At 39.3% G+C, this 12,302-nt stretch overlaps 1 protein-coding gene across 2 annotated transcripts in view; it reads left to right on the top strand.

Annotated features, from left to right (window-relative positions):
- The window catches only part of FGF12 (fibroblast growth factor 12), a 586,961-nt gene that overhangs the window by 326,704 nt on the left and 247,955 nt on the right, over nt 1-12,302 (top strand). Inside the window, exon 1 of one of the 2 annotated variants that reach the window (XM_024244072.3) lies at nt 61-271. Within the exon in view, the coding sequence (XP_024099840.1) occupies nt 73-271 (199 nt within the window). The 5' untranslated portion in view covers nt 61-72. 2 annotated transcript variants of the gene reach the window in all.

Raw genomic sequence — 12,302 nt, 5'->3', positions numbered from 1 at the left:
GCCCTCGCCCCGGCGGAGCGCGAGCCGGAGGGCGCAGTAGAGCCTGGGGCCTCGGGCCCTCGCTGAGCAGCTATGGCTGCGGCGATAGCCAGCTCCTTGATCCGGCAGAAGCGGCAGGCGAGGGAGTCCAACAGCGACCGAGTGTCGGCCTCCAAGCGCCGCTCCAGCCCCAGCAAAGACGGGCGCTCCCTGTGCGAGAGGCACGTCCTCGGGGTGTTCAGCAAAGTGCGCTTCTGCAGCGGCCGCAAGAGGCCGGTGAGGCGGAGACCAGGTCAGTAGAAGCCCGGAGAGTGGGCTACCCAGAGGGGGACACCCTCTCTCCCCTTCCTCAAAGCACCTCGGGACCCCCGTGGAAGGGAACCAGGATTCCTCTTTTACATTCTGACCCCTCTTCTCTCATTTCCAGACTTCTCTCTTTCAACCACTCTGTCAGTTAATAGCTTCTTTCCCCATATTCAGCAAAAACACTCTACTTTGATCAATCCAGGGTTTGACTAGGAGAAGAATTATATGTATAGATGCACTTATTCCAAAAGAGCCTGTAGAGTCCTTGAGGGGAGTGACCACCTCATTCATTCATTTATTCATTCATCCGTTCTCTCTCTCTCCCGCTCTCCCATCCATCCATCCATGCATCTATCCATCCATGCATCCATCCATCTGTAGAGTACAGTACTTACGCTGCCCACTGAGGACCTAAAGATTAATACAGCCCTTCCCTTATCCATCATAATCCATGATAGACACCTAGTAGACACCAGATGAACTTAAATTTATTATTTTTCCAACTCTTCCTCCAGCAACACTTGGCATGGCATCTTTCAGACGCCCTTGTCAATTTCTCACCTCTTCATTTTTCCCTCATGCCCTTTCACTTCCTTTACACAGTCTTCATTTTCCTGTTATTTTCTTCCAACCGCTCTCATGGTCTCCAAGGACTCTGCTCATTAATGTTTCTGTCCTATTACCATACTTAGCACACTCACACTTTTGAGACATTGCGGGAACAAGACAGTATACACAGTTTGGCCTCAAGGAGTGTAAAGAAAACTTCAGCTTGATCAGAGATTTTCATGGCATGGGCTTTCTGAAGCTAATTTTCTTCTGCAGCCCTGACCGCAGATGATTGCTTTTGGATATGTCTCTACTTGCAAAGGGAAATTGAATACCCAAAGTTTTGACATGATGATTTCCAGGTCAAGCCAGGCCAGTGTTCCCAGCTTGAGAGAATGGAAGCAGAATTGCAGAGAGATCTGTGCTTCCATCAGACTGTTGGTTTTCTGGGTTGTGGCTGCAGAGCCATTTGCATTCTGCAGATACTCTACCCCTATTGTGGACAACTGAAAGGAAATACTGTCTAGAAAGGGAGCCTACCCTGTAATCTGTTGGCTAGTTTGTCTCTTTGCAACTCTGACTGTGGTGTGCTGTTGGTTTCCAGCAATGAAGTACGTGGTTGGGTCCACTGGATGAAGGGCGACACTTGGGAAGTCTGGACAAGTCGGGCTCAGAATTAGCTCAGAAATTTGGGATTAAGCCTTGTGAAGAAGCGAGCCTGTTTCATTTTCCGTTGGGTTTTCATGACATTGTCCACTCCATACTAGGCTCATTTTCTTATTTCGTGATGATGATGAAGTAGTAAATTTCAGGAGTATACAAAAATAATTATGATCCCAAGACAGGAGCTATTAGTCTCTATTATTTTATGTCCAATTAGTATAGCATGTTCATTTTATAAAGTAAAGATTTATGCAATAGTTTGAGTTACCTCTACAAAGTAACTCAACTAGTGGAAAATAAAATAACCTGTTCTGTTGTGGAGGGATAATTTGGAGGCCTTCTTTTCTTAGGGCTTATGTGGTCTACAGAGAACTTCAAGGTTCTGAATTCAGTGTGACTTTTATATCTCAATCTCTGAAGTACGTGCTTGCACTCTAGTTGGGAAAATTATATGACGTTTTTGAGTTGATCCTAGTTAGCCTCTTCTAAAAAACAAGAAAATAAGAATGATAGGTGGATATATGTGAACGGGTAACATAAACTGATCCTGATCTCTGGAGTTGACTTGGAGATGATCAATGGGTTACTTTTGCATGGCTTAATTTTCATGGCTTCATTTTGCATGGGAAGGAAAGACTGTATTTGCTGCTTCCTGTGGGCTCTTCCTTAGCATCTCATTAGAAAACAGAGATTTGAGGCAATTTCTGAGTTTATTGTTTTCTTCAGTGTTCATTTAATTTGCCCCCCTTTTTCTTCTACACAGTGTTCATCATCAGAGAGGATCCTGACTGGTGACTTCCTTTAGCTAAAGTGTCAAAATAACAATCTGGCAGAGAGATGGCAGGACCTATTAAGACATTCCCAGTGCAAGGGCAACCTGCGTGTATTTGTATACCATTTCAGTTTGTTCTGAAGCTTAGCTTAGAAGAATGGGCATGTGGTGTGTGTAAAAGCATTTTGGGAAGATGATAGTGTGCTATTATCTTCACTAACAAAGCCAAATAATTAATCTGTTGATTTGCTGTCAGCACCATGATTCACATAGCATGGAATAAGTCTATTTATAGAGAGATAGCACCTTCCACATATCAGTTCCACAGAAGAATCTTTAGTTGGATTGGGAGGAAGTTGCTAAACACCAAAAAGAAAAACTATTTGAATCTGTTTTATAATCACTTTGATGTTGTATTCACTGAATATTTGACTGATTCTTGAAACCACTAGCCTTCCTAAGCCATATCATTGTGAACTAACAAAGTAACTCACAAATGGTAAAGTGGTGAAGTGGAATAATTTGTCCTGATAAAGAATTTCCACTCTGAATTTCTGTCACTGAGACACATGTTCCATTGACCAGACTTTCTAGGGGAGTGAGGCTTAGGAAGTGAATCTAAGGCAAGCGTTTGATGGGAAAGGCCACAGTTGTATTTCTGATTTCAGGGCTGACACATTGAGTATCTCTCCTTCTCTTTTTTCTTAGCTAACCAAGTTCTGGTATGTGTAGTATTGAAGCTGTATAAATACAGTGGGGATCCTGAAATTATCATGGCAAAGGGCTCAGATTTAAAATAACAGTAACACAGAATGAAAACGTGGGAAATGACTAGGTATGGCCTCACATCACACAGTTTCAGGGCCAGGGTGCACATTGGATCCTTTTTGTGCAGGAAAATCTCTGTCTTTATAGATAAGAAATCCTGGAGCCAGTGCAAGTTTGTAATTTATCTAAGGTTACACAACTAGGTTTTGTCAAAATTGAGACTAGAACTAGATTCAGTTGACTTTTTTTCCTACCTTCTTTGCAACACAGCAGAAAGTAACATCAACTAGTGTAAAGAACTGGATGTCTTCTGTCAAAGCTTTAACCATTGGTATTATTATTATCATTGTGATCATTATTTTATAATTAGAACAGAGATAGGGTAGAGTAGAAGAGGTAACTTGTAGAGGAAGGCATAGGCTAGGGAGGTCATTGGACTTCAGCAGTGACCACCGTATAGCATTATTGAAGACCTATAGGCAGCATAGGGTTAATGAGCCCCTTAGACACTGTGTGGACTGTAGATCTTTGAAAATGAAATATTGGAGACCCTGAACTGGAAGGTTGGATGAGGTCATTGAACCATGAAAAAGCCTTTAGAACATTTCTGTTTGTGTACTTTCTAATGAGAAAAGAGTGTACTTATAGTCATTATTTTAGTCATTATTTATGTGTGAAAAGGCTGTATTAGTCAGGCACACTAGAAGATTTGCCTAAATGTTGATGCCACTTAATTTGCTGTACTAGACTATTAGTACATCTATATGAATTACATGCTTATTCATGTCCAACCTTTTGCTTTATTTTGAGTAGAAACAATAGTACAGATGATTGACTACAAAATGATGTATGTTTTGACTCAGAAGTTATTACAGACAAAGGGTAACACTCATAATCAAGGAGGGAAAGGTGTTTGTAGAATCTCTGAATGTCTGAGTGGCCATGAACCTTGGAGGTCATCAATATTACTCTTTCATTTTTCAAATGAGACCCTCTCTGGAAAGAGCAAAGCAATTGATTAAGCCTAAATCTAGGTATTTTAAGTGATGTGGGTGTTTTTATTATATTTCTATATAACTTAGTTTCTTACCTCAAACCAGAACATGAAAAGAATAATCAATCAGGAAAAATCTATCTTAAAACCTAAAGATCTTCAGAATTTTTTTATAATTTAAAGATTTGATTTCATACTCCGATCCCTTTAAAAAGTAATGGAGTAGAATTACACTACATGGTAAAATAAATCAAAGTAGTAATTGTAATTTATCCGATTTTGTTGATTTTCATTTACTTTATCTTTCTGAGTCCCTGTTTCTGCTGTTACAAAAATTGTGGTTATTCAAAATATTTCAATATTCTTTTACATTGTTTTGGTAGATGCACAGTGTTTAACAATATACTCATTCAACATTTTTATTATAAAACATATCCTTTTGCATAGAGGAAGAAAATATCGTAGGAAATAGAAACTTCAAGAAGAAAGTTGACAGTAAAGGTGAAATAATGTTTAATCATGTGATTTATGGAATATGAGTTAGATTTTTATAAATTGAAATAGTTTTGGCCAATATATGGGTCAAGAATAGATTTATATGACAGGTGATATTTTACATTTATAGGAAGTACTTTGATTACATTTTCTCTTTTAAAAGTATGACTCATATCTGAACTACAAAATCAGCCTAATTAAATGATATTTGGCTTAATTTTTGTTAAAAAAAAAAACAGTAAGACCCCTAACTTTTCAGAAACCCACCTTAGGGTTTAAACTGATATTTTGAACATGTTTTTTAAATTCTGTTCTCTCTACAGCAGTGCATTCTCATCAACAAATTATGTTTCCATTGTAGGAACATTTTAAAATAGCAGTTATTGTGATCCCTTGATTTCTTTCATCCCACAGAGATCTCATCAAGACGTAACTTGAGATTAAGTCTTTAAAGTTTTAATGAATTTGTTTTTCTTGAACAGAAGTAGAAAAACAATTTATAGGAAATGAGGCAGTCTCTGCATTTGAGGAAGCAATAGGAATATTTTGGAAGATCTTTAGAAATGTAAGCTTTGTCTCATAAAATTGTATTTTAAAAAGTCCTGGGCTTACTCATATGGAAACACATTGCTTTTATTCTTGGTGAGAGAATAAATTTGCTCTGGAAAATTTGTAGATTTGCTTTGGAAATGTGTTAATAGTGATTAATTTTTTCTTGTCTCTTCTTTGAATGCATGATCATCATGTATATTTGCTTTTGACATAGAATTATTATAGATTTTATGATGATTCCACAAAACAGCCTTGTTAGACATAGGGGACATGCTTGATATGCTATATTTTCAATTTTATCTTCTGGCTTACCCATGGAATTACAGAACTTTTCCTATTTTCTAAAGAAAGTTGCACCACATCTAAAGGGCTCTGATTCCAAGACTACCTCCTAAGCATCTGTGAGTGGGAGAAGCCTTAGATGCAAAATGCCTATAAATTAATCGTCTATAATAATACATTTTAATAATAATAACTTGACTTCAGGATTTATAGAATTTCTTTATAATTTTTGCTTCTTTTACTTTTTTATAGCAGTCTGCTGAGATAGCCCCATCTTAGAAAAAAGAAAACTAAGCCTCAAGTGGCAATGAGACTTGTTCAGATTCATGGAATCAGAAGATGACTAAGTGTCGCATGGCCCCCAGTTCCACACTGCAGATAATCTGCTTTTATCTCCCACCACACTGAGGGTTAGGAAGCTGAGAAACTATTGTTGGGGGAATTCTGATGAAAAGTTCAAGAAATGTGGAACATGATTACATGGTTTGTTTCGCTGTGTGTGTGGTCTAGAGTCCCCAGAGTGGAGGAGAGAAGTGGAAAGCTGATGGAGATCTTCAGGGCAGGACTGAAGAAGCAGTCCCATGGCTATGTTGTTATGTGCTGGGCTTAGGCTCCTGGCTTGGATGTTCCTGCCTGAATGCCAGGAGCCTTGATGATATCAATGGGTGCCACATGGGATACCTAAGGACCCACTGGGAGACTTGGGCCCAGAGGGCCAGACTCTCTTAACCATAAACATAAACGATTGCTTCAGATGTTTTGGAGAGTAAAGAGGTTAACACCAAGTTAAACAGAGCTCTGTAAGATTTAATCTTTTTGTTTGTTTGTTTAACTTAAGTGATAGCATAGCAGAATGATTAAGTACCTGGACTTTGGAATGGGATGTGAATTCAGATTATGGTCTTATTATTTGTAAGAACATTAGGCAAGTTTCTTAATATCTTTGCACCTCAGTTTGCTGATTTGTAAAATGAAGATATTACCTCTAGCTTTTGGTCAAGAAATGCCTCTTTGAGGAAGAATCATTTAAGCTGAGCTCCAAAAGATGAAACAGGCAGACAGGAATGGAAGAACATTCAAGGCAGAAGAGAACAACTTGCATGAAGATTGATGTGAGAGGGAGCTTGGTGCTTCTGAAGAAATTGAAGTATAGCTGGAGCAATGAGAACAAGGGGAGAGGGGTACAGATGATGTTGGAAAGCTTGGCAAGAACCGCAGGGCCTTGAGAAGCCTAAGTTGAATTTTGTATTTTAATCTAGGGTCCAAAGAAAGATCAGCAGTACGGGGTGATATCATGCGACTTGTATTTTTAATTGGGCACTTTGCCTTTGGAGAAGAGAATGGATAGCAACGGAGCCAGAGTAGAAGCAAGGGAACAGTAAGGAGGCTAGGGCATCAGTATGGACCAGCAGTTCTCAAAGTACAGTACAGTACAGAGGCCCTAGAAGCTTCCTGAAAATCTTTTAGTGGATCCACAAGGTCAAAATGATTTTCATAAAAAATATTTCCTAATATCACTAGTTATTTGCCATTTTCACTCATTCTGTCACAAGTGTCCAGTGGAATTTTCCAGAGACTGTGTGATATATCCACAATCATCTGTAAAAGGTACTAAAAGTTTCCTCCCTTTTCAACCACTTTTCTTTGTGAGGCCAGGTTATCCTTACGTACTTCATCCACAATAAGATATCAAAAGAGATTGAATGCAGAAGCAGACTTGAGAACAAGCTGACTTCTATTAAGCTAGACATTAAAAAGATTTACAAACAATTTATAAACTGGCCTTTTCATTAATTCCTTTTTGTTTGTTTTGGAAAATAAAGATAAGTTTTATTAAATCATGCTATTTATGTTAACACAGTGGGGCTTATTATAGTTTTAATAAACAAATAATTATTTGAAAAATTTCATTGTAACTTCTAAATACAGTAAATATTGAGAGATATAAACTACATAAGCACAAAGCTCTTCGGGGTACTCAGTAATTTCTAGGAGTGTAAAGGATCCTGAAAACAAAAAGTTTGAGAACCACTGGTCTAGGCTATAGATGATGTTGAAATGAAGTTGATGGCCATGGATGTAAAAAGAGTGGGTAAAGGTAGAATGAGCAGAACCTCATAAGAGGTAGACTATGAGTGGAGAGTCTAAGGTGCCTGGATAATCCCTGGCTGAACTATTCCATAGTGAATTGCATGGTTGCGGAGATGGAGGAATGCTGGGGAAGGAGCAGGGTTGATAGAAGTCAAATAATGTAATTGCCCAACTACAAAATACTATAGAATGTGAAGGTGGTGACTGGGTGTGGTGGTTCACCCCCATAATCTCAGCATTTTGGAAGGCTGAGGCAGGTGGATCACAAGGTCAGGAGTTCGAGACCAGCCTGGCCAACATGGTGAAACCCCATCTCTACTAAAAATACAAAAATTAGCTGAGTGTGGTGGTGGGTGCCTGTAATCCCAGCTACTTAGGAGGCTGAGGCAGGAGAATCATTTGAACCTGGGAGGCGGAGGTTGCAATGAGCAAAGATCGTGTCATTGCACTCCAGCCTGGGCCACATGGCGAGACTCAGTCTCAAAAAAAAAAAAAAAAAAAGAAAAGAAAAGAATGTGAAGGTGGAAGATTGGGTTTTATTTATTGTTTAATAGTTTTACAATACCCATATATATAAGGCTGTTTACTTTATTCTTGAACTCTCAAGAAACACTCATTGGCCTTCGAATCGTCAAGTGACTTTACAAACACAAATTTTATAAAGTTCTATTTTTCTGCCTATTGTTAGTTATTTGATTCGTTGGTAGTATTTATAGGCCTCCCAGACTCCATGCTTGTAACCACACTTACGTTAATGCCTCATAATTGAAACTTGGACTGATGGTTTTGCATTTGAAGATTCACCAACCATGGATGGAAATATTCAAGAAGAAAACCATAGTACAACCATGCTATGCAAATACTATGCCATTTTATGTAAAGGACTTGAGGATCCTCCGGTTGGGTATCCTGAGGGTGGGGGTCTTGTAACCACCACTCCTCACCCTGAACATAGGGAGGGATGACTGTACTCTATATAGTCTTTTCTTCGTTACTTTTCAGGAGTCAGTGGAGAGGGCCCTAAGGCCTAAGACCAAACTTGGTTCGCTAGAAGTAAAGAATGACATCGGTCAAATAGGATCTGTATGCTGAATCACAAAATGTTAGCACTTAGAGCTTATGTAAGCCAGTGGTTCTCAGCCCTAGCTGCAAAATGAAATCACCTGGGACTTTTTAAATGTACTAATGCCAAACACCTAGAAAGTCTATGCTAATATGCATCATATATTGAGAGTCCCCAACTTGTTCCAATTCCTTTATTTCATAACTTGTGGCCCTTAAACAAAATTAATGATTTTGTTAGTGTCTTTAGGAAAACATCCATTATGCCTAGAAATTTTATACACTAATATAATTTATAATGATGATCTCTTCTGTCTCAGCCCATTCTGGTTGTTATGATAAAATACCATGCACAGGTGGCTTAAACAACAGAATTGTATTTTTCACAGTTCGAGAGGCTGGCATTCCCAAGATCAAGGTGCCGGAAGATTCGGTGTCTGTGAGGGCCTGCTTCCTAGGTCATAGATGGCAGTCTTTGCTGCTTTTTCAAATGGCAGAAGGGGCAAGGGAGCTCCCTGGGGTCTCTTTTGTAAGACCACTAATCCCATTCATGAGGGGAGAGGCTTCATGACCTAATAATCACTTCTCAAAGGCTTCCACTTACTAATGTCATCTTGGAGGTTTGGATTTCAACATTGGGCAGGGGAGGGACACATAAACATTCTGTCCAAGGCACCACTTTTTTTTTGCTTATATTTGAATCTTTCCTGTGTTTAATGATGTCCCAAAACCGAGCTGCATCATCATACGGAATGCTTGCATTCCTCGTCTTCTTGATGAAAACTTCAGTTCCTAAGCACAGGACCTGGTCAGCACTAGATTTCTCAGCACTTAGTATACTGCCTGTGTCACTGCAGTTCTTCAGTTGCTGTTAAATCAATGAGGAAATGACATCCTGACTCATTGAGCAAGCCTCAGAGGAACAAGGATTCTGAAGGTAGCATCTCTCCTTCCCACCTAAGGATGCTGAAGTCCTGTAAAGCCTGGGGCTTCTCAGTTTCACAGGACTGGTTAGATTCTGGATTTGGACTCAGGTTTGTTTTTCCTAATCTAGTTTTCTTTCTACTCTGCCGGTCCTGGAAATGGACCTCAGTTTCTGTCTTTGAAAAACAAAGGAGCTATATATAAGAATATATAAGAGCTAGCTCACACCTGTAATTCCAGCACTTTGGGAAGCTGAGGTGGGCAGACCACTTGAGGTTAGGAGTTCGAGACCAGTCTGGTCAACATGGTGAAACCCTGTCTTTACTAAAATACAAAATTAGTCGGGCGTGGTGGTGCATGCCTGTAATCCCAGCTACTTGGGAGGCTGGGGCAGGAAAATCACCTACCTGGGAGGTGTAGGTTGCAGTGTGCCAAGATCATGCCACTGCACTCCAGTCTGGGTGACAAAGCAAGACTCTGTCTCAGAAAAAAAAAAAAAGAAAAAAGAAAAAAGAATATATAAGGGCCTCTTTAGCCTGAAAAGCTATTAACTGTAGCTCCCCTCACCCCAGGAGAAACATTTGTGACTGGGAACATGAAACACAAATCTTTTCCCTGCTTCTTACTTGAAGGACAAAACTATTTTCTTAGTGTGCTGTTTTGGATGTTCGTAACTGTATCCCATGGTTTAATTACTTGCAATGCACTAATAAAGAAATCTGTCTAAAATGTCAGTCTTTCTCTTGACACCAATTTAGGCTTATTTTGTCTCCTCAAGGATTAGAAATTAAATCAGTGTGCTGCGTGCACTGTTTTAGATTTTTTTTTGAAGGGGGTTTGAAGGGAAAAGTGAAATTCATGAAAGAAGAACTATAAACCTGGATAAATTGTATAAGTTATTATAAAGATAAAATAGACGGAGAAGTTCATAAAGAGTTTTTTTTTTTAATTGCACTGGCGATTTAAATGTTGTATTTTAATTTTGGGAACTCAAAAGATGACCCAGATCACCTTCACAGTGTCCTAGAATCAGATAATGCATTAAAAATCATTAAGAAACAGGGGCAGAATTTAAATAAGTGCCCAAAGTAGGAATCTATATTCAAATTTTCTGGTTAGAATAGGTGTCAGGTTCTGTTTTCAGCCAAATAGCTCTAGCTATCTACACAATATACCTTCTACATACAATATTACATTTGAGAAAGGAAAGTCACCCAGAGTCACCCACAGAGGCCGCAACAGAAAAGGTGCATTCATATCTGAGTAATTAATAGAAAATGATGGAACATATAGAGGAACTCAAATTCTATGGAAACCCAAGTTTCTCACTGAGGAGCGAGTCACGTATGTGTTGCTGTCATGCTTTGTGTTGCTTCAAAGGATATTGCAGTGGGGTTTTTGCAACTCGACTCTAGCTAGGAGAATAGATGGCATATGAGGTGATGGTTCAGAAGCTCAGAATTCTAGGAAAGGAAGTCACAATGATAGAAACCCAGACATCCTCTGTAGTCTTCTTATAGGATATTCCTCTGAGAAACTGGAGATTTACTTTCTTTTCAGAAAAGTAGAGAGGATTCCTCGTTGCCTCCTTGCCTCACCTGTCTTTCTCTGACAATCCCTGGGCCATTATCCTCTGCAGCTTTGCTCAGGAAAGGAGTTGGCAGCATTGTGGCCAGGCCGCCTCCACATTCTGCAGCTCTGGTTTCCCAGGCATTCTATCTACTCCTCCCTCTCCACCTACAGGTCATGAGAAAAGCAGGACCAAGAAGGAAACTTGCTTTGAAATTATGCTTTTCCTGGTATTGCCACAAAACTCCCTTCTTTGAAATGTTCCCGAGTGCATTTTCTGGGTTACCACATGGCTTTATGATTTAGAGTTCCATTCATTATAATTTTGCTAATGGAACTACCATCTTGGTTGGGAGCCTGCCCCTTCAGGGTAAGTTTTGATCTGGTGAAGACGGAGGTTCCTTGGTCCTGATTCTTGTTATTTTCACTGAAACTGCTGTCCTGCCTGTTGTCTTTTTCATGCTCAGCAATTACATTCAGTCTGAAGCTGGTTTTCTTTGCGATTATGTGGACACCTGTTAGGGCTGAAGAGCAGCAAGCTTTATGCAGCTGGGTTCATTATTTGAATTCAAAGTCTGGTTGAACTGGCACTTTGATTAAGACTTTTGTCCCAGGCCATTATATATCTTGCACTTGGGGTTGAGTATCTGTGACATTAACCTTGAGATGTCCACCTGGTAAGGTATATATGAAAAGTGTTGGTGGGTTTGAATTGGAAAACAGAGCTCATTACAATACACCTGCCCACCTCATGGAAGAAAGAAATAAGACTCATAGTGGGTGTTAGGTCATACAACTACGAAAGGCAGAGCAAGGACTGAAATTTGCGATAAGCCTGTGCCTTACTGCTACACCACAGCTGCCTCCTTTTAGGGCCCATTGCCCAATGCTGGTAGCAAGAGCTATCTGCCTGTTCTGTGTCTGGAGCAATATAAATGTTGGGTAGATGCGTTTAAATATCTATAGTCAAGTTATATTGCTAGACACCCATTGAGTATTTGTATATCATGTGCTTGGGAATGGGATATAGAAATACTGAGAAAATCCTTGCCTTCTTTTGTGTAAGGCAGTATATAATTAAGATTTGTTAACTCTTGCTGGATTTGTGTTACTGTGTTCCAAGTTATAGTTTTGCTGTATTATTTTGGACTGTTTCTCCTTCAATGTCTATATTTCAAGAAAAACAGTAATTTCTTAATTTAAAAAAATTAGCCACAATCTGCCTTTTAAAAATACATGTTTGGGCTCGATACATGGTTAAGAGCAGACAGTTTATTATTGTATCATCAATATGAA

Source organism: Pongo abelii, chromosome 2, assembly GCF_028885655.2.
Source record: "Pongo abelii isolate AG06213 chromosome 2, NHGRI_mPonAbe1-v2.0_pri, whole genome shotgun sequence".
Lineage (NCBI taxonomy): Eukaryota > Metazoa > Chordata > Mammalia > Primates > Hominidae > Pongo > Pongo abelii.
Note: the sequence above shows the minus strand (reverse complement) of the source record. Positions and strands in the feature narration are given on the sequence as shown.